At 60.8% G+C, this 21,050-nt stretch overlaps 2 protein-coding genes across 7 annotated transcripts; one reads left to right on the top strand and one right to left on the bottom strand.

The window, feature by feature from the left end:
* Positions 1-64: 64 nt before the first annotated feature.
* On the bottom strand, positions 65-13,361 carry PCSK7 (proprotein convertase subtilisin/kexin type 7). Of its 5 annotated transcripts, XM_071449719.1 has the most exons (17): positions 13,285-13,332; positions 12,781-13,031; positions 11,920-12,372; positions 11,371-11,505; positions 10,819-10,984; positions 10,438-10,528; positions 9,821-9,875; positions 8,145-8,283; positions 7,465-7,565; positions 5,384-5,551; positions 4,150-4,257; positions 3,192-3,294; positions 2,187-2,343; positions 2,004-2,098; positions 1,785-1,878; positions 1,409-1,526; positions 65-1,263 (listed from the first exon to the last, which is right to left on the bottom strand). In XM_071449719.1, exons 3-17 carry the CDS (start codon positions 12,358-12,360, stop codon positions 865-867), a joined length of 2,370 nt encoding a protein of 789 aa, XP_071305820.1. In that variant the 5' UTR covers positions 12,361-12,372; positions 12,781-13,031; positions 13,285-13,332; the 3' UTR covers positions 65-864. The 5 variants fall into 5 exon arrangements, with proteins under 5 accessions (XP_071305820.1, XP_071305821.1, XP_071305819.1 ...); XM_071449720.1 differs by lacking the exon at positions 12,781-13,031 and having other exon boundaries at positions 13,285-13,361; XM_071449718.1 differs by lacking the exon at positions 13,285-13,332 and having other exon boundaries at positions 12,781-13,263.
* Positions 13,355-20,980, top strand: RNF214 (ring finger protein 214). Of its 2 annotated transcripts, XM_071449726.1 has the most exons (15): positions 13,355-13,553; positions 13,778-13,979; positions 14,621-14,680; positions 14,881-15,021; positions 15,287-15,426; positions 15,965-16,033; positions 16,799-16,895; positions 17,113-17,201; positions 17,579-17,681; positions 17,900-17,998; positions 18,273-18,640; positions 19,015-19,150; positions 19,589-19,696; positions 20,010-20,105; positions 20,725-20,980. In XM_071449726.1, exons 1-15 carry the CDS (start codon positions 13,474-13,476, stop codon positions 20,788-20,790), a joined length of 1,854 nt encoding a protein of 617 aa, XP_071305827.1. In that variant the 5' UTR covers positions 13,355-13,473; the 3' UTR covers positions 20,791-20,980. The 2 variants fall into 2 exon arrangements, with proteins under 2 accessions (XP_071305827.1, XP_071305828.1); XM_071449727.1 differs by lacking the exon at positions 15,965-16,033 and having other exon boundaries at positions 17,591-17,681.
* Positions 20,981-21,050: the final 70 nt, after the last annotated feature.

Below are 21,050 nucleotides of genomic sequence, written 5' to 3'. Positions count from 1 at the left end.
TGTGACACATTTTTCCACAGTGAGGAAGCTCTGGGAGGGCAGAAGAGTGATGGAAGGCGGGGGAGAGGAGGGTTTTTCAGGCTTTATTTGGAAAGCTACACAAAAGGGCTTTGCTGATTAAAAAACAAACCCCAGCTTTAAAAAAATAAACCACCGAACCCAAAGCCATGTGAAGAAGCCAACCCTGCTCAGACGAGCCACTGCCAGAGCAACTCAGCCTCCCCTCCCCAGCCCAAGCCAGGCCTACCTGCCAGCAGAGTGCCACAGGGACAGCCCATCCTGCCCCCAGCCAGGCTGGCTCCTGCCTCCCCCAGCCCACAGCTGCTCTGTGCCCGCAGGAGAGGAGGAATCAGCAGCGTTGGAGCACGGGGGCAGGCAGAAGCGCTGGCTGGAGATGAGGGAAATAACTCCCTGCTTCTAAACTGGGATAACTGGTGGGTAGGGGCCGGCTGCCAGCCCAGGGAGATGCCAGTGCTGCGGGGTCCCTGCCTGCAGAGGAGGCTGCTGGGGCCCTGCTGCATTTTCCAGGCTGGCTCTGCAGAAATCAGGGACATAGGGACACGTCTTGGCCCTGCTGCAGCGCAGGAAGGGGCTGGGTGGGAATGGCACCCCACTCACAACGGCGCCCTGAGCGTCCAGCAGGGCAGGCTCCACCAGGAAAGGGTTTAAGGCTTGCTTTGTTTTCCAGGAGGAGGGAAGGGGATCTCCCTTTCCAGTACCAGCCCTCTCTCCGTGTTTCCAAGCCCCTTCCAGCACCACCTCCCGCAGGACACAGTGGCAATGGTCCGTGGAGGCTCAGCAATGAGTCTGTGCTGCCCGAGCCCAGGCAGGTCGTACCAAGGCAGGGCCCCAGCCCAGCCCCAGTCAGCAGGGCTGGTGCTCCCTGTCCTCCCCGAGGAGTTCAGTCGATGCCTCCCTGCCCAGGAACCCCGTTCCACTGGGGGCTGCCTCGTGGAAGCTCCCAGCTCTGCCATTGCTGGAAAGTTTGGGGTGTGTGGGGCTCCAGGACCCCTTCTGCCCATCCTGGGCAGGCTCCAGGTGCTCACACTCCATCTCAGCCTCGTCCACGTCCTTCTCCCGGTACAGTGGCACCGACTCCATCTCCAGGTCGCTCTCCAGGGCTCGGTGCTTCCTGCCCTGCTGGTACCACCTGCAGCTGCTGGAGCAGGCCAGGTCCAGCCCCACCTCGTTCCTCGTCAGGCAAACCTCCAGCATGTAGTAAAATGTCCAGAACACGGCAAAGCATCCCAGGAGCAGGAGGGTCTGCAGAGGGAAACCCCTTGAAAAACACAGCTCTCAACCCGCTCAGGGCCCTGCCCACTGCCCAGCAGAGAGGGCACAGAGCAGGGTCCTGCTCTTCCAGCTCATCCTGAGGCATGCAGGGCTCTCAGCCTGCAGGCAGGCTCACCTTGAGGGTATTGGCTGTGATGGTGTAACGCTGCTCCTCGGGGATGTCCAGCCCTGGGGGACAGGGCAGGGAGAAGTCACTGCTCAGGTACTGCCCACTCATGGCTTCCTCCAGCAGCCTGGGGACAGAGACACCCTGTGAGGCTCCCATGGGTAGGAGGGGCTCCAAAACGCCCACAAAGGGTCTGCACTGTCTCCTTCAGCACACAGAGCTGTGTTCTGCAGCCCTGTGAGGTGTGAGGGCAGCCCCGGCCTCACCTGGCAGCAACAAACACAGCTCCCACCCACCCACTGCTCACAGGGAGGCAGGGATGAACCCCCCAGGCCCCCTCTGCTGGGAATGGGGTGTTCTACCCCTGGGGGACGTGGTGCCCTACCTCTGCCGTTCCTTCATCTCTGCTGGCGACCAGGAGGAGCCGTACAGGGTCAGCTGCCACTGCCTCAAGGTGCCAGGCCTCAGGCTGTCGTCGCCTGGGGAGGAAGCGGGCTGGTCCAGTGGGGAACTCTCTGAGCCAACCAGGCCATGAGCTGGCAGCTCCTGGGACGTGGCACAGAGCTGCCACCAGTGCTGAGGGTGGCCCGAGGGCAGCACTCACCGATGTCCCTGATGAGCAGCCTGTAGGTGCCCTGCGCCTCCTCGCCCCAGCAGCGCACCGTGGAGAAGGTCCAGTCAGAGAAGCCATTGGGGTCCCTGCCAAGAGGGGAGGGGAAACAACCCGTGAGGGGTCACAGAGGCAGCGGGCAGGACACGGCCCCAGCCCCGTGCCCTCGGTGCTCACGAGTCCATGCTGCGGGTGGTGCCGATCAGGGACATCATCCCGCTGGGGCACAGCAGCCGGATCTCCAGGTTGCCACGGCGAGGGTGGGTTATGGTGACAGTAACAGCCACGTGCTCCAGGGTCCTCATGCCAGACAGCTGCAGGTCAGCAGGGGTCACTGGGAAAGGGAAGGGGGGCTTGGTCAGGGCTGGTGGGGCTGGGATGGAGTCCCCACTGCCAGGCAGCCCCACCGGGCTGTGGTGGCACTTCACGGGACACACACGTGGTCTCTGCCTCTTCCCCACTGCCCTGTGTGGGGCTGGCAGCAGAACCCAGGTGTCCAGGCTGGCCCAGCCCATCTCCAGCTGTTCCCAGCTCCAGGAATGCTAACGACCCCAGAGCTGCTGACCACAGCCCCTCTGCAGTGGGGAGAGCTGGGAGGGTGCTCCAGCCCCTGCCAGGGGGGACGTGGGCACACGGCAGGACAGGCAGGTCACAGAGGCAGCAGTGTCCCCTGCCTGCAGGCCTGCTGGGGGCCGGGCAGGGCTGGGCTCAGCTCTCCCTGCCCCTGGTAGCCTGGAGCAGCCGCTGCTGCTCGGCACAGCCCGGCCAAGTCGGGAGCTGCAGCATTTCCTAAAATGGTCAAAGGCAGCAGAGCGGCTCTGGCCGCTGCCCAGCCCTGCTCCTGAGCCCGTCTGGCTCCCCAAACACATCAGAGCAGGGATGGGATGTGGGGAGGGGATCCCCTGGGGATGGGCAGCGGAAAAAGCCCAGGCAGCCCAGCATTTAACCCCTTCCTGGACTCCTGCAGCCCAGGGCTGGTCCTGCACGGCTGTGCCACACGGCAGGGCAGGCTCTGCTCTCCATCCATGGCACAGCTGCTCTCACTGGGCAGGGTGGTTGTGCTCTCCATCCATGGCACAGCTGCTCTCACTGGGCAGGGTGGTTCTGCTCTCCATCCATGGCACACCTGCTCTCACTGGGCAGGGTGGTTCTGCTCTCCATCCATGGCACACCTGTTCTTACCATTCCAGGCCACCTCCAGCTCCTGAGGGAGCCAGGGGATGCTCCTGCCCTCCTTCAGCACGGGGCTCACGTACGAGGCCAGGTAGGGCACAGACTCCCAGATCTGCCAGGGGAAGGAGAGAGGGTTCAGCACGGATTGCAGCCTCCCTGCACACCCATCCCTCCAGCTCCCACAGGCTGCTCCTGCGCTGGATGTGGGCCCAGGCCAAGGGGCCTCTCCCGATGGTGCTCTGGGACACCCCAGGGATGGGAGCAGTGCCCACATGCCCAGGAGAGGAGGGAAAGTCACTGCCTGGCAGCCAGGAGGGCTGATCAAGGTTTGGGACTCCCCAGCTCTGCATCTGTCACAGTGGCTCTGAGTGGTGTGCTGGGGCTGTTCCACTCCAGCCCCTGGTACAGGGGACAGGGAACAGCAGCACCCAAGTGCCTGCAGGAAGAGGGAGCAGCCTGGAGGTCCCTGTGACCCCGGGGGCACGGCTGGCAGTGGCAGTGACCTGACACAGCTGCACAGAGCTCCACACACAGCTGGGACCAAGTGCCAAAGGGATGTGCCCTGGGCTCCGTGTGACAGAGGAGGAAGAGATGGGGATGCCCCAGCCTGCTGTGAGCACACCACTCCCCCAGAGCTGCCAGCTGAGCACAGCCTGGTTCTGGGGCAGGACAGACCCTGTGGAGGGAGGAAGGTGCTGGGGCTGCTCCTGGTGCCGTGGATCAGGGCCCTCGCCATGGCTATATATAGTGCTGGAGAGCAGCAGCTCTCAGGCACTGCTGGGAGCCTCGTGAGCTCATACCCAAAGCAGCCTCGGAGGCAGGGCCAGCAGGATGGTGGCCAAAGTGCTGAACGGCAGCGGTGTCACCCCAGGCGTCAGCGGGACAGGAGCTGTCCCTGCCATGGGGCTGCACTGGGCTGGGCTGCTGTGCCTGCCCCCAGGGCAGGTGTGGCAGGGCAGGGCATTACCTTGGCAGCGTTCACCAGCCTCCAGGCGTTGAGCAGGCCGAAGCCATGCTGGTGGCTGTGGCTGAAGCCAGCCTGGTTCGTGTCCCACTTGGCGTGACGGTCCTCATACTGCAGAGACACACAGGGGCTCTGCTCACCTGGGGGCTCAGGCAGCCTGAACCCCCAGGCCTGGAGGGAAGGAGGCCCAGACACATCCCACAGGCGTGGGGAAGCAAACCCACATGGCCTTATTAGAAAGGAACAGGTTGATCCTTGTTTGAAACAAATCCCAGGACAAAGCGGCTTCCAGCTCCTCAGAAAGGAAATGGAGCTGCACAAAAGGGCACAAATGCCTCTGCTCTGAAACATCCCAGCTGCTCCCTGCTGCCCAAACCACTGCCTGTGGCATGGCAGAGGCCTTGGAGAGAAGGAACCGAGTCCTTTAAATCACCAAGAGCTGGGGCAGGACAGATCTGGGTCCCATCACTTACTGAGTTGTACTGCTCTGGCAACATTGGCTTGGAAGTTATGGAAAACACTGTCCCATGCCAAAGAGAGCACAGCATCAGCTGGACACAGCCTCCTGCTCCCCAGAGGGGTGAGGAAGAAGCCCCATCCCTCCAGTGAGTTCCCACTCCTGCTCTGGGTGAAGGGCAGGGCTGTGTTTGCTGCCCAGCTCTCTGTTGTGCCTGTTTCCAGGAGCCCAGTTCTCTGGAGAGCCCAGAAAAGGCCAGGGCAGAGCAGAGCTCCTGTTTCCCACTGCCTGGGCTGTGAGGTGACATTGCAGAGGTGGCAGCCCTTGGGCTGGGCCAGCCCCACCTCCTGAGCCCTGGAACCTGCTGAGTTCTGGAACCTCCTGAGCCCCTGGACCCTGCTGAGCCCTGGAACCTGCAGAGCCCCTGGAAGACCCCTCCATTGGCAGATGGAGGCATTCCTGAGGCAAACAACCCATTTATTATCATGACAGGGGAAAATGCCTCAGCCACATTCCTGGAAGGAACAGGGGGTGAGGAGAGAAGCAGACGAGGCAGAGATTTATGGAGGGGCAGCAGACACAAACAAGGATGTGCACAGCAGGGCCCAGCATCCTGCAGCACCCTGAGGGGAGGGAAGGAGGGAGGGAGGAGGAGCGGGGCCAGGCCCTCACCTTGGTGGCAGTGAAGACGATGAGGGAGGAAGGAAGGGAGGGAGGGAGGGACTCACCTTGGTGGCAGTGAAGATGATGAGGGAGGAAGGAAGGGAGGGAGGGACTCACCTTGGTGGCAGTGAAGACGATGACGTGCTGCACGTCGCGCCAGGTGAGGCAGGGCCGCACCTGCAGCATCAGCGCGATCATCCCCGCGGCCAGCGGGGCGGCCGCCGACGTGCCCGTGTGCCCCTCAGTGCAGCCCGTGCCCTTCTGCAGGTCCCAGTCTGTCGTCACCTGCCGAGGAACAGGGGACAGGCCCCTGTCAGGCTGCTGGGCTGCACAGGGACGTGTGCTCCTGGCCCCGAGCCAGCCACAGCTCAGCCGGTGACACCACTGGCCCTGCTCACAGCCAGGAGGGGTCCCTGACACCGCTGGCCCTGCTCACAGCCAGGAGGGGTCCCTGGGACAGCCTCACTGCAGGGACAGTGATCCCAGGTGGGAAATGGTGCATGGGGACAGCTCCCTTTGGAGACACAGAGAGGAACTAGCCCTAACTAAGGAACTCTGAGGGAAACCCCTGGCAGACACAGTGTGGGCTCTTCCTCACTGTCACTGCTGATCAGTGTCACATCCAGACTGCAGGGGCCACGTGGGGCTGTGCAGAGCACACACAGCCTCTGAAGAGGCATCAGGCAGCTCTCAAATTGTGCCACCTCACTGCAAAGCAAGTGCATCCATCTCCCTCTGCTCCCCGTGGGGAGAAAGCCCAAAATCTGAAGGGTTTCTTGTGTTTTTGCTTGGCTCCATCCCATTCTTCCAGCTGTGAGTGGCTCCAGCTCACACTGGGACACTGAGTGTCCCACACAGAGCACCCTGAGAGCACAAACTTTCAGTAGGAAACACATCCAGTGCCAGAAGCTGTATTAAATTCTTCCCATTAAGGAAACCACACAAAGTTTATGGTCTGGTAAAAGAAAAAAAAAAAAAAAAAAAGCTGGAGCAGATGGCTGCAGGGAAATGAACTCTGAGTTAACTCTGGCAGCACTGCAGCGAGCTGCAGGGTGCCCAGGAGCAGACTGTGCTCCTGAAAAGGGCTGTGTGGGGTTCAGCAGGGCTAGGGCTGGCTGAAGGAGCCACTGTGGTACAGCTGTTCCCAGGCTCCGTGTGCACCTCGCCCTGGCTGCCCCATGGAGAGCCAGCTCCCCTGTTAGTGTCCCACAAAGCCAGTGTTCAAAATGAACGTGCATTTGTGACCTCCAAAGCGCTCACACCGTGCTGGGGGAAGCCAGAGCAGCCCCTGAGCCTGGAGCTCCTGATGGAATGCAGCACAGCCCTCGCTGGTTTCCCTTTTTTCCCAGGGTCAGCACTTTCCAAACCAGCCTGGGACAACTGCAGGGATTTCTGGCAGCAAGAATCAGCCCTGCTCTGGGTTTTACTGTCCCTGTGGCAGATTGTGGCCTGCCCTGGCTCTGGGCTGCAGGAGGAGCTGGCTGAGTCCCAGCCAGGTGCCTGAGGATCCCAGGCTCTCCCTGCTCCCCAGGTTTCCCCAGCCCTGTTTGACAAGCCTGGACTCAGTTGCTCTGTGGCAGGCACAGAGCACAGGAAAGAGCTTTTGGGAAGTCCTGTCCTGGTGGGAGATCCTCCAAACGTGGCCAACCCAACCCTAAATATCAGGAGGCAGCGATGCTTCCCCCAGGCTGCCCTGGGGCGGGTGGGCTCTGCAGTCCCTGCTGGCCCCACAGGACAGGAAGGGGTCACACCACTGGGCTGGGGGCAGCCTGGCACCAAGGGAGGGACAGGCTGGGTCAGGCCTGCAGGGGGGAAAACAGCCCTGGCTGCTTGGCTCGGGCAGAAAGGACGTGTTGTTGACAAGAAGTCGTTTTTTGGCAAAAGAAGGGAAAAGCTGATAAAAATATTCTTAAAAATTCGGCTGGGAGAGGCCCACGTGCCAGAACAGAGGAGAAGCTGGGGCCAAGTGGTTTAAAGAGCCCGAGGCTCTCCCTGCCCTCCATGCTCCAGCACCCCTTGGGAGCAGGGAGAGGGAGGCTGGCTGGGCAGCACTGAGGGGCTGAGAAACAGGAGCCTCCCTCTGTTTGTGCAGGGCCTGGATTAAAGGCACATCAGAGGGAATAAAAAGGAATCAGAGGGGACAGAGCCATGTCCTGGCTGTCCCTGGGGTGGCCCAGACAGGGGACACAGGTACTCACGATGCTCCTCATCATCTTGTCCCCGCCGCTGAAGGTGACAGCCAGCATGGAGGCACACTCCTCAGCATAGAAGGGCATGGAGCCTGTCTCATCCACAGCTCCTGGGGAAACAGCAGAGGCACCCCCTGGGTGAAACTGCCCTGCTCCCACTGCTGGGACTTGGGGGTGTTGATGCCCTGAGAGCCTCTCCTGCCATGTGCTCCTCCAGGGCCTGGGAGCTGGGCAGGGAAATCAGAACCAAGCCTGTGTTTTGCCCACCTGGAAGATCTACAGAAAGGGCAGCAATGATAAATAATCCCTCGCTGTGCTCAGTGTCACACAGATCTGCCCCTCACGCAGCTTCTGCTCTGGAGAACGTGGATCTCACACTTCTCCTCTAACACAAATGCTGGGAATGCTGCATTCCAGATCATGCCCTGAACATGGCAGCGTCTGTCACAGCCCTGGGAGGGAGGCCTGGGCACGGGCAGGAATTTCTCTGGCCTCCTCTTGCTCTGTAGCTCAGCCCCAAACTGCAGGGATGGGGGCTGAAGCCCAGCACACCCCAGCGACTGCCAGGCTTGTCCCCAGACACTCCCCACAGATTCCCAGCATCCAGCCAGCTCCCAGATGGGCAGGCTCTGTGCTTTCGGGATCACCTCACTGCTCCAGGCTGGGAGGGGAGCAGACAGAGGGCTCACCTATGGTGACAGTGTAGATGGAGTTGGCATATCCATCGTAGTTGCAGTTGTCACTGTGCTGGCCCCCATTGCCACTGGCCACCACGAAGATGCTCCCGAAGCCACGGCGACCCGCGATCACCCCGTGCTGCAGGGCAGCCTGTGGAGAGGGACAGGGCTGGGGGCTCCTTCTGCACTGATCCCAGGGCAGGGGCTCCTTCCACACTGATCCCAGGGCAGGGGGCTCCTTCCACACTGATCCTGGGGCAGGGGGCTCTTTCCACACTGATCCTGGGGGAGGGGGCTCCTTCCACACTGATCCCAGGGCAGGGGCTCCTTCCACACTGATCCCAGGGCAGGGGGCTCCTTCCACACTGATCCCAGGGCTGGGGGCTCCTTCCACACTGATCCCAGGGCAGGGGCTCCTTCCACACTGATCCTGGGGCAGGGGGCTCCTTCCACACTGATCCTGGGGCAGGGGCTCCTTCCACACTGATCCCGGGGCAGGGGCTCCTTCCACACTGATCCCAGGGCAGGGGCTCCTTCCACACTGATCCTGGGGCAGGGGCTCCTTCCACACTGATCCCAGGGCAGGGGCTCCTTCCACACTGATCCCAGGGCAGGGAATCCTTCCACACTGATCCCGGGGCAGGGGCTCCTTCCACACTGATCCCAGGGCTGGGGGCTCCTTCCACACTGATCCCAGGGCTTCCTGCAGCAGCCAGCCCAGCACGTGTGATCAGGGCTCCCCACTGCCCCTCTCTGAGTGCCCAGCCCCACAGACCCCAGGGCTTTGCCTTTGCTGGCATCCGCCACAGCTGGGGCCCCACCTGGCAGCACATTTCAGCCCAGACTCTGCTCCCACCTAGGGGAAGGACACGTCTGAGGGATGAGCAAGAACATAACCCCACTGGAAGTGACCACCCTGCTCTCCCTCCCCTGGCAGATGAGGGCACATTCTGCCCATTCTCTGTGGCACAGCGAGCTCTGCCTGTGCTTTGTGTCCTGGAGCCTGTTCCAGCTGTCTCTGCAGGCAGGAAGGGAATAAATTAACTTGCAGGACTGGGGACTATTTGTTATGGTGAACGAACAGCTCGGTTGTCAGCGCTGCCAAGCTGTGGTTGGAAAAGCACAGCAGAAGAGCACTGGAGCAGAACCACACCCCACTGCTGGTTTTGGGGCCCCTTGGTGACCCCTTGCTGCAGCACAGGCAGGCTGGGTGTGTTCTGCAGCAGTTCTGCAGCACAGGAGCTTGGAGAAAACCTTAATGGCCTGGGAAGGAGCAGCCTCAGCTCTGACTCTTCCTCCCACTGCAATCCCACCCCTCCTTATTTACTCCCAGTATCCAAGGGCACCATCCCTGCCTGGAGAGCCACCCTGAGCACAGGGAAAGCTCGGCCTCCTGAGCAGAGAGCACCCCATGGGCTGCACAAGCTGTCAGTGCCACACCTTCCATAGATTGTGAAAGAGCCCTTCCCTGCTGGAAGCAGCCTCTGCTTGGAAAGCTCACCCTGCCCTGCCCTCCTGCTGCAGCGTGGCCTCTCCCAACCCCACAGTGACAGGGACACCTCTGCTGGCACTGAGGGACACACGCAGATGTACAGAGTGTCACAGCAATTTCCCTCACCCCCTGAACGGGCAGGCAACAAGCCACAAGCCCTGGAGGCTCCCCCAGGGCTGCTGGAGCTGGGATTTACCTTTCCCAGTTGGTGGGGGCCATCCACAGTCTTCCCATCATCGTCGGGACCCCAGCTGCAAAGAGAGACACCGTGAGGTGACAGCCCCAGGAGGCACAGGAGGCTCTTCCTGTCACCACAGCCAGCTCCCAGCTGCTCCCAGAGCCATGACTGGGACTGCAGAGCACTGCACTTTCCCACCCATCAGGATGGCCCCTCGCTGCTGGGACATGGCTGTCGTGTCTGCACTGTGCCCCTGGGTCAGATTCCAGTGCACAAAATGTTTGATTTTTATTTAACAAGAGGCTTCTCACACATTCCAGTCCCCGTCACACGGCTCAGCCGGGGCTGCCTGACCACAGAGGGGAGCACAGTGCCCCCTCCAGCACAGCCAGCCCAGAGGATGTGCTGCAGCAGCACACAGAGGGACACCTCACACCTGTGAGAGCTGTGCAGAGCCCAGGACAGGTCTCCAGGAACAGGATTGTGGTTAACAACAAGGCCATCTGATAACAAGGTTATCAAGGCTAACTGCAGCCACAGGAGGATGGGAGCTGGTGTGAGCACTCAGCCACGAGCTGTGAGCCCATCCCCAGGCAGAGCAGGGCTGGCAGCCAGCTCAGGGTCCCAGGGCTCACCTGCAGCTGTAGATGTCATTGATCTGATAGTGCTTGTTGAAGGCAATGGCCTCCATGCTGTCCGTGAGGGGCCCGTCCAGCACTCGGATGCCTGCAGGACAGAGGACAAGGGACGTGAGGAACACGGGTCACACGAGCTGCACAAACTGCAAACACACTCCCGGCTCGAGGCTGCCCCGCTGTGCTCACCCTGCGAGGTCAGCCCAGCTTTGGAGAGCTGAGGCAATGCCAGGTCCTGCTGGATCTGGGGCAAACCCTCCTGTTCCCCGTGCTGCTATTGTGGCACCAAGGGCCAGCCGAGCTCAGGCAGGTCCTGTCTAGCTCTAGTGATGCTATTGCAGCACCCAGGGACGGAAGGCAGGCCCTGGCAGGGTGACCTACCCGCGATGCGGCTGCCGAAGGCGACCCCCACGGTGCAGAAGCTGTTGTTGGGCACGGCCGCGATCTCCCCGGCGCAGCGCGTCCCGTGGTGGTTCCCGTTCTCCTCGTCGGGGTGAGGCATGGGGTCAGGGTCGTTGGAGTTCAGGTCATAGCTGCCTTCTGGGCTCTGCAAACAGACCCACGGTCAGGACTGGGGCTCTGCTCTCCTCAGTTTGGGAAAAGGAGGAGTTAAGAGAACACAACACGGGCTGGGCGTCACGGGAACTTGGAGGCTGCTTCTTCATAGGGCTGCTGCTCAACACTGCCAGCTGCTGCTGTGGGGAAAGGACCAACCAAGGGCAGCTCCAGGCACTGCTGTGGGTCAGAGGGATGCCAGCTGCCTCCCACGGGTTGCACAAAGGCAGGTAACCCCAAAACCTGGGTGCAGAACCTCCCAGGAAAGGTTTGCTGCTGGCACTGTCCGCCCTGGCTGAGCCAAAGTGATGGCACAGGCTGGACTCCAAGCTCTCACACACTCCTGTCTGCCTGGCCTGCAGCCTGCATGGCACTCACGTAGTTTGGCTGGATGTCCTTGATGGTGTGCTCCACGCCGTCGTCCACCACCACCACCGTCACCCCGCGCCCCGTCACGTTCCGCTCCCACACGCCCGTGACGTTGATGTCCTTCCCGGGGCTCTTGCGGTTGTTCTAAGCACCAGAAAGGACAGTGAGGGGACATGGTCAGTGCTGAGGGGACCTCCTGGGGGCACTGGACATGAAGTGTGGGGCTGGGGCCAGCACGGGAAGGACTCACAGGACAGTCAGGGAAGATTAATTGAGGATGACAACACGCAACAGTTGCTGGAGCCATGAGGTGGGGGACACAGTGTGCTCCAGCCAAAGCCCTCTGCCCACCCCAGTGCCACCAGTGCACAACCAGCTGCAGGAGCTGCTTCCTCCCATCATCACTGCAAGCACACGGCAGGAAGGGCGAGCTCTCAGCGAGCTCCCTTGTCTCCAAAGCACAGAAAGAGGCTGCTCTGCCTCCTGCATGACAGCTCGCCCATGGCCACACAGACAGCCCGAGCCTGGGAGCACAGCAGGAGCTGGGACACCACTCACCAGATGCCACTGCTGGGGGTATTTGGGATCGTTAAAGTGCAGGCTGCGCTTGGAGCGCTTCAGAAGCTTCTGTTCCGAGTGCCACCGCACGCTGTCGTGCTGTGCAAACAAAGTGTCCACGGATCTCCTGATGGCTTCGTGCTCAGCCGCTGCGTGGCCGTCGGGCTGGTAGGCAAAGAGGTAATGGCCCTTGAGCTCCCCGACACGGCCCATATTCACCAGCCCTGCAGTCCGGGCCAGCTCCTCTGCCCGCTGCTCCAGCTCCTCCTCGGGCGCCTCCAGGCTGACGGCCCACGTCAGCTTCCCGTGGCTGCCCTCAGTGTCCAGGGCCGGCGAGGCCAGGGGGATCCAGGAAGCGCTGAGCCAAAGGCACGTGTGGATGCAGAGCGTGGCCTCCATCCCCGCACTCCATAGCGGCGCTCCCCGCCTCCAATGCGGCATCAGACACGAGGGCTGTAACAGCAGACGTGAAACTGGTGACAACCCCTCCTGATGAGGGACACGGTGGCCAGAGCCACCTGAAGGTCCCACAGAGCCCCATAGGGGTTGCCACCAACCCGCTGCACGGCAGATCCCTTTCCCGAGAAACACCGGCGGCTCCTTCCCAGGGTTCAGAACGGGAGGCACACCCAGGGATCGATCCCAGCCCTGCCCTGCCCTGCCGGGTGCCAGCCCCGGGCCAGGAAACACCGCGCGGGGCTGGCAGGAGCAGCCACTTCCCCCTCCTGCCTCTGATAAGGAACTGATAAGAAACTCTTGATGCGTGGCTCCCCAGAACAAACACGACGGGCACCGCCATGCTCGGCGGGCAGCCCAAAGCCGGTTCCTCTTCTGCAGGAGCCCACCGAACTCGTTCCTCACCTGCTCCACGACCGGAGGAACCTGCTTTTCCCTGGCACGGGCAGAAATCACCGTCGAGCCCCGGTTCAACCCGCAGCCCGCAAACCACGGCACCGCAGAGCGGGGCAAACACCTCCCGAGATCCCGCTGCCTCGGCCGTGCCCGGAGCTCGACACTCCTGGCCCTTCTCCTCCTTCAGCCCGGTCCATTCCCCTCTGACACAACTCATCAGCTGCCGCTGCCGCTGGACACCGAACTCCGCGTTCCTCTCCCTACAAGTCGGGCTTTAAGCGCCCCGGGGCAGCGGCACCGCGCAGCGCCCCGGGGCAGCCGCGGCGCTCCCCGCTCCGCCGGGCACCGGCACCGGGGACACCGCGGAGGTCACCCCCGGGCACAGCAGCCCCGCTCCCCTCCGCCACTCCGCCCGGGCCCGCGGGGAGCCGGCGGCAGCGTTCCCCGGCCCGGTGCGCATCCCTCCCGCCGCCCGGAGCCCGCCGCCCGCCGGTGCCGCCCCGCAGCGCTCACCGGGCATGAGCCGCCGCCGCCGCCGGAACCGCGGTGCCGCTGACAGCGGCGTCACATCCGCCGGGGCGCGGGGCGGAAGGGGCGGCGCGGCGGGGGCGCGGGTCGTGCGCTCCGCCCGGTGCCGCTCGGTGCCCCCCGGTGCCGCCCGGTGCCGCTCCGCCGGCCCGGCCCAGCCCCGCAGCCGCCCCCATGGCGCTGGAACAGGCGCAGGGCGACGGCCCCGACCCGCCGCGCCTCTGCGAGCCCGGCCCCGCCGCGCTGCCCGGCAGGTAACGGGGGGGGCCGGCGGGGCGGCAGCGGCACCGGGATGGGGCGGGGATGGAGCGAAGATGGGGCCGAGATGGAGCGGGGATGGAGCGAAGATGGGGCCGGGATGGAGCGAAGATGGGGCCGGAATGGGGCCGGGATGGAGCGGGGATGGAGCGAAGATGGGGCCGGGATGGAGCCGGGACGCGGCCGCGGCGCAGCGCTGAGCCATGTCCCCGTTCCGCAGCGGGAGCCCGCTCTCCGCCCCGGAGAGCCCCAGCGAGCCCGGGCCCGGCGGGGACGCGGAGCCCGCGGCCGCCCCCGGCTCCGGCGGCGATGCGGAGCCCGGGCCCGGCGGCGCGGAGGCCGCGGGGCAGAGCGGAGCGGCGGCCGAGGAGCCCGACGAGGAGGCGGCCCCGGCCAGGCCGTCGCAGAACATCGCGGTGCAGGTGGGTGCAGCTCCCCGGGCTCCGCGGTGCCCGTGGGTGCAGCTCCCCCCGGCGCTCCGGGGTTGTGCTGTGCGGGGCCAGGGCTCTGCAAGGCTCCTGTGGAACCCAGAGGACAAAGAACTGAATAATCCGTGACTGAAGGGCAAAACACATCTGTACCGCTGCTGTGTGCCCAGTCTTCTGCTTGAATTTTAATTAATCTTTAATTAAAATTTGACCCTGGTGAGGCCACGTCTGGAGTGCTGTGTTCAGGTCTGGGCTGCTCAGTACAAGAAAGAGAAGGAGCTATTGAAGAAGGATGCAGTGGAAGCTGTGAAGATGATGAGGGGTTTGGAGCATCTCTCTAATAAGGAGAGGCTGCAGGAGCTGGGCCTGGTTGGGCTGGATAAGTCTGAGAGGGGATCCCATTAATGCATATAAATATCTCCAAGGAGTGTCAGAGGAGGGTGCCAGCTTGTTTTTGTTGGTGCGCAGCTATAGGATGAGGAACAATAGCCATAAACTAAAATATGTTTCATCACAATGTGACAGAGAACTCCTTTCTGTGGAGGGTGGCAGAACACTGGAACAGGTGCCCAGGGAGGGCTTGGAGTCCGTCCCTGGTCACTGCAGGGGCTGAGCTCAATCATCTCCCTTCACAGACCGACTTCAAGGCAGCTGATGCAGACGTGAACACGGACCAGGACATCGAGAAGAACCTGGTGGGTATCAAAGCCCTGTGCTCAGGCTCTGCTGCTCACACTCCCAGCCACACGAGCTGGAGCTGTTCTTCCCACTTTATTCCTGTCAAAATAGAATCACAGAATCATTGCAGTTGGAAAAGACCAAGACCATCAAATGTCAGCCTTGAAGGCTGTTACAGGCTGTCCTTGTCACAGAGGAGTTGTGCTCTCCACTGCAGGACAAGATGATGTCCGAGAGGGCCTTGCTGAAGGAGCGGTACCAGGAGGTGTTGGACAAACAGAGGCAGGTGGAGAATCAGCTGCAGGTCCAGCTTAAGCAGCTCCAGCAGCGGAGGGAAGAGGAGATGAAAAACCACCAGGTATTTGGTGAAGAACTTTTTTTGTTTAACCCGCCCTGTAATTAATTTTAAAGTCGTTATGAAGAGGCAGGAGAACCTGCAGTCCAGAGTATCAGTCTCCTGAGTTTCCTCATAACAACCAATTTATATCTTGACTCAGTCTGCTAAAAATAAAGAGTTTGTTGTGTAATCTCATTAATCAATTAATCAAAAAAAAAGTATTTTAAATCAAAACCATTACTTGGTAATTTTGCTCTGTATCTGTGTGATGCTTCTTTTACTCCAGGAGATCCTGAAAGCCATTCAGGATGTTACGATCAAGCGAGAAGAGACTAAGAAAAAGATGGAGAAAGAAAAGAAAGAATTCCTGCAGAAAGAGCAGGATCTCAAAGCTGAAATTGAGAAGCTCTGTGAGAAAGGCAGAAGGTATTTGTACAGAAAAGAAAGTGTTTCTTTTTGGGGAAGAAGACCTTGCTTAACCATGATATAAGCCTGATGGAGCAAAGAGCTTTAAACTTTAGGAAGCAGCGAGTATTTAGGTCAGACCTGTACATGGATGAATTTAGGATAGGCCCTATGTTTGAATTGGCATTTTTATGGAGCCATTCTGTTATGTCATAGAGGTCTGGTGTTTATTCTGAGGGCTCGGTGATGTTTTTGGGTAAAACTCCTCCAGTGATGGCTCCGAGTGCTCAGCCCTTTTCCCCCAAGTGCCGGTGGCAGAGCACGTGCAGGGGGAGCAGCTCAGCTGCCTGCAGCCAGCCTGGTTCTGTGCCACAGCCTTTGTGCAGTGCCGTGAGACAGCAGCATTTGTGCTCCAGAGGCTGCTGTTGGTGGCTGTTTTCCCACACACATTGCAGGGAGCCATCCCCAGCCTGTGGTGTGGGGCTGGGCCTGGGGATGCTTGGATGTGGGCCCTGCTCCCTTGGGATTCCAGCTGTGCTGTCCCTTTTCTCCCGTGCAGGTTGCTCAAGGAGCAGGAGGAGAAGGAAAACAAGATTGCCTCTCTGATTGCAGAGCAGTCTGATGAGAAGTAAGGCTCTTATCCCTCACCTGATTAGTGCTGCCCAGAGCACTGTTCCTTCCTGTCATTCTGCCTCAGGGTGAATCCAGTGCTTTGGTTGGGACAGAGGAGAGACAATGAGCCAGCACTGCTGGCCAGTTACGTGCCCTAGAGGTTTTATCTCCTCTTTCAGCATCAGGGCTCTGGATTAAATCTTCCTTGATCCCAATCACAAGCAGACTCCTGGATACTTGTGACATAAAGATCCCACAAGATTAGAGTTTGGGCTTGGTGGATTGACTCAGCTTGTAACTGCTACTTCTGACTGAGCTTCAACTCCCCAGAATTAGGGCAGACTGATTTCCCTGTCTGCTCCCCACAGCTGTCCAGCTACACTAAGCTCTGGGTATTTAAAGCTGGGCAGGGATGCTCCAGGTGTTCCCAAAGCACCGGTGGAAATGCCCAGCTTTAAACTTCTCCAGGATCAGAACAGCACAGCTGCTCAGGTTGATTCCTGGTACAGATCTTCCCTGGGGTTGGACTGAATTTTGCTGAGGGGAATTCCCCTCGTTTGGCCCAGCATCTTTGCACGCTGCTTGTTTGTGTGCTCTGGAACAGCTCGCTGCTGGGACAGTGACTCACACAGCCCAGGGAGCTGGAGACTGCTGATCTTCCATGTCCCAGCCATCCAGAGCTCCTGGGATCCATCCCCTGGGGCCATTCCAGTGCCTGAGCCTAAGGGGGCTCATTCTGCTCTGCTCTGTTCTGTTCTGTTCTGTTCTGTTCTGTGTGCAGGCAGCTGTGGGAGATGGAGCTGGACAAGCTGAAGAACCAACACAATGAAATCAACAGGAACATTCTTGAGGAGACAGAGCGGGCCTGGAAAGCAGAGGTGAGCAGGTGACTCCTTCCCTGCAGGGTGGTTGGTTTGAGGTTCTAGCTGGGTAATGGGCAGTGCTGTGAAATTAGGAGCAAGGCCAAGTCTCACTCTGTGGGATAAGAGGAGAGATGAGCACGTGTCAGTGCAGGGAGCATTAGCAGGGAGCCGTGCCCAGTGCCTGGGCTGGCAGCAAGAAATGGGAGTACAAAAACTGAGCCTCTGTCCATAGATCCTGTCCCTGGAGAGCCGGAAGGAGCTGCTGGTGTTGAAACTAGAAGAAGCAGAAAAAGAAGCAGAGCTACACCTCACCTACCTCAAGTAAGTCTGTGTCAGAAGTGGCAGGGAGGGTCACTCAGGTGTCCCCGTGTCCCATCTCCTCTTCCTCTGCTTATGTTGGAGGTTGGACTGGAATAGTTCAGGATTTCCTGTGCTTTTCTTACTGGATCAGTGTGATTCAATAATGTCCCACAGCAAGGGCATGTGGGCTGTGCTTGTCCCCTGTCACTGTTCACCAGCCAGTGCTGCTGGCTGTGGTGTCCCTGTGTCCCCCAGGTCATTCCCTCTCCCTTGTGGGGTGCCCCACCTGGGGGTGAGCCCTTCCCACCCCTCTGGAGGAGGGGAAGCCAGGAGGGTGTGGGGGTTGCTGTTCCCACTCTGCAGCCAGTGAGAGCACAGTTGCAAGTGGGAAAGTTCAGCTGTGCTTGCAGGTCTGCGCCGCCCACGCTGGAGACCATGAGGCCAAAGCAGGAGTGGGAGATGAGGCTGAACAGGATACGTATGACCAAGCAAAGCGTCCGAGTAAGTTCCTGCTGAGCTCTCCCAGCCTAGCAGTGAGCAGTTCCTCACACACACAGTGAGCAGCCCTTCACATACACAGTGCTCCTCCCTTCAGCTCCTCTCTGTTCCTTGTGGAGCCAAACAGTGGAGGCCACTTTAGGGCCTGCCACCGCCTGCCTTAGAATGCCCAAACTTGCTTAGGTTTGATAGACCTGCCTGTTTTCTTTCCTCTCTGCCAGGATCAGTTCAATGACCACATCCAGATGGTGAGGAATGGCACAAAGCTGAGCAGCCTCCCCCAGATCCCGACACCGACGCTGCCTCCTCCACCTTCAGAAGTGAGTGCCTCTCCAGCCCCACAGCATGGTGCTGCCAGGCCCTGGCACAGCCTGCCTGGTGCTGGGCATGTGTGGGATGGCCCATTCCCATTCCCATGTGTGGGATGGCCCATTCCCTGTCTGGGCTTACTAGAGAGGAGGGGAAGGGTCTCCTTCCCTTTCCAGCCACCAGTGCCTGCAGTTCCCACCTCGCTGCCTGCAGAGGAGGGCACTCAGCTTCCAGGTGCTCTTGCTCTAACCAGCCTTTCCCTCTTGCCCTACTTTTCTTTCTCAGACAGATTTCATGCTGACGGCATTCCAGCCCAACCCATCCCTGACCCCCCGGCTGCCCTTCCCCATCGGGCCCGTCCCCGTCCCCATGGTCATGCCCAGTGCCGACCCCCGGGCTCTGTCCTTCCCTCTGCTGAACCCCGCCATGTCCAGGCCCAACCAGCCCTCCCCACCCCTGCCTGCCTCCCAGGGCAGGAGCAGCCCGGTGGTGGCGTCGCTGCTGGGCACTCACAGCCCCCACATGGCCCCCGCTGCCCCCATCCCTCCTCCGCCCGGCCTGGGCGGCGCCCCCGAGTTCCCCCGGGCCCAGCCGGCCGACAAGCTGGAGAAGCTGCTGGAGAAGCTGCTCACTCGCTTCCCTCAGTGCAACAAGTAAGGGTCTGATGGTGGTTTGGGGAGGGCAGGGGCTTGTGAGGGCTCTGGGAGCTGGGATCAGGGCAAGGGGGGCTCCTGGTGTCTGTGGGAAGGGAGGCTGGCAGAGGTGGTGGTCTCCAGCAGGTTTGCTGTAGTGCTGGGGATCACTGGGAGCTTTGCAGGATGGCAGGGATATCTGGGCACAGCCCCCTCAGCCTGGCTCTGGGGGTTCCCTGCGCTATCCCCAGTGGTTTGGGGACAGAAGCTCCTCAGCACATGGCTCACCTCACGGGAGGCTGGAGGGGAAGCACACGGATTCCCGCCGGCAGCAGTGGCTGAGGGATCCCCCTGTGTGAGCACCAGGAGCTCTTAGCAGGCTGCTGTCCATGCAGGGCCCAGCTCACCAACATCCTGCAGCAGATCAAGACTGCCCGGAGGACCATGGCCGGCCTGACCATGGAGGAGCTGAACCAGCTGGTGGCAGCCAAGCTGGCAGAGCAGCAGGAGCGGGCAGCGGCCGGTGCTCAGGTGGGACAGCCTGGGGGCTGCTGCAAGGGGGCCTGGGGAGCAGGAGAGCTGGCTGGGGAGTAGGAGAGCTGGCTGGGGAGCAGGAGAGCTGGCTGGGGAGCAGGAGAGCTGCCTGGGGAGCAGGGGGAGCTGCCTGGGGAGCAGGAGAGCTGCCTGGGGAGCAGGAGAGCTGCCTGGGGAGCAGGAGAGCTGCCTGGGGAGCAGGGGGAGCTGCCTGGGGAGCAGGAGAGCTGCCTGGGGAGCAGGAGAGCTGGCTGGGGAGCAGGAGAGCTGCCCCTGCTCCCTGGCTCCCCATGGAGCTCGGGCTGTGCGTCAGGGCTGTCCCTGGGCTCCCTGTCCTGCTGACTGCAGCGTAACCTGGGAACAGTTTTCCCTGGGGTGACTCCTCTGTCCTTTCCTCCCGGGCTGTTCTGACGTGCCTCCTCGGCCTCGCTGCAGCCTCTGGGCCGGATCAGAGCCCCCATGTTCTCTGCTCCCCTGCCTCAGATCAGCACGCCCATGTTCCTGCCCCCGGCCCAGGTCGCCTACCCAGGAACGGCGTCGCACGTAAGGCTGCTTGTCTTCCCTGGGGAGGGGGGAGCCTGCCTGGGGGTCCTGAAGGGATGGGATGAGCCCCTGGAGCTGGGAGCTCTCTCCTCACACGGCTACCTGGGCTGCTGAGGTGAAGGGGGAAGGATTGGGGGCACAGATCCTTTGGGTTTCACACCGGAACAGAGGGACACCAGACATGATGGGTGTGATGGCTGTGGGCAGAGGGAACTGAACACCCTGTGGCCTTGGGCTGCAGCTGAATCTGTGGTCAGAGCTGTGTGTCTGACTTCCCTGCCTCCTCCTTTCTTTCCCTCACTGCCCCTCCCAGACCCCAGCTGCCTGTAAGCTGTGTCTGATGTGCCAGAAGCTGGTGCAGCCCGGTGACCTTCACCCCATGGCCTGCTCACACGTGCTGCACAAGGAGGTGAGTGTGTTCTGCTGCTCAGAGCCTCCTCCTGGTCCTTCCAGGTGACCCTTCCGCAGTCCTTGTTGTCCTGACACCTTGCCAGGAGAAGGGTACGATCAATAAACAGCTTCCCTGCATCCTGTCATCCCATCCTTTACTCTTGGCTGGGCCACCCTGCATGGCCAGTGGGTGCTGGCTTTAGGAACAGGCTGCCCTTGTGTCCCTGAGCCTGTGCTGTGTCTGTGAGGGTTGGATGCTGGAGCAAGGCAGTCTGGAAGGATCTGGAACACAGGGTGAGGGGAGAGCTGCCACTGCTGCCCAGGTGTCTGGGTGGGGATGCCAGAGAGGAGCTCTTGGCAAGAGGAGGAGACTTTCCTGTCCCATGGGTCTGGCAGTGGGTCACCTGTGTGGGCAGCCCCCCATCCCAACAGCTCTGGGACCTCCAGCCCAAGGAAATGGAAACTCCTGTTGAGGAGGGCCTGATGGTCCTGCAGGGGTGACAAGGGCTCCTTCCTCACGGTGACATTGTGCTGGAGGCTGCAGGAGCAAAGGGAACCAGCCCTGAAGCGAGTGCTGTGGACAATGATGGCACCTCTGGGTTGGCCCAGTGGCTCTTGACTAATTCTCTCTCTTCCAGTGCATCAAATTCTGGGCACAGACCAACACGAATGACACTTGCCCCTTTTGCCCAAGCCTCAAATGACGGCTGCTGGGACAACGTGGGCCCCTGGGAGGAGTTGCTGTGAATAGACAGGATCAGTTCTAAGATTTCTACAGTTCTATATTTATACGATCATGTATACACATGTACATTTTTATTATATAGGTAATGTGTGTATAGAAAGTCTGTAAACATACAAATTCATAAATAAAGTGTGTATATTATGCAGTGATCTGCTGCAGCTCCTCATTTCTTACTCTGCAGCCTTGCTGGCTTCTTCCAAATGAGGGTCAGCGTTCCCT

This window comes from Agelaius tricolor, unplaced genomic scaffold, assembly GCF_023055355.1.
Source record: "Agelaius tricolor isolate 1412-34295 unplaced genomic scaffold, bAgeTri1.0.p SCAF_29, whole genome shotgun sequence".
NCBI classification, from domain to species: domain Eukaryota; kingdom Metazoa; phylum Chordata; class Aves; order Passeriformes; family Icteridae; genus Agelaius; species Agelaius tricolor.
Note: the sequence above shows the minus strand (reverse complement) of the source record. Positions and strands in the feature narration are given on the sequence as shown.

Bases quoted from the DNA above. Each gene is read 5' to 3' on its own strand.
- PCSK7 (XM_071449720.1), bottom strand. From the start codon at position 12,360: ATGCCGCATTGGAGGCGGGGAGCGCCGCTATGGAGTGCGGGGATGGAG. The intron at 7,566-8,144 runs GTGAGCCCTCTG...CTGTTTCCCCAG, and splicing joins CATCTACACTGTCACCATAG to GAGCTGTGGATGAGACAGGC. The intron at 2,344-3,191 runs GTAAGAACAGGT...TCCCTTTCCCAG, and splicing joins GCTGGAGGTGGCCTGGAATG to TGACCCCTGCTGACCTGCAG.
- RNF214 (XM_071449726.1), top strand. From the start codon at position 13,474: ATGGCGCTGGAACAGGCGCAGGGCGACGGCCCCGACCCGCCGCGCCTC. The intron at 13,980-14,620 runs GTGGGTGCAGCT...CTCCCTTCACAG, and splicing joins CGCAGAACATCGCGGTGCAG to ACCGACTTCAAGGCAGCTGA. The intron at 17,682-17,899 runs GTAAGTTCCTGC...CCTCTCTGCCAG, and splicing joins TGACCAAGCAAAGCGTCCGA to GATCAGTTCAATGACCACAT.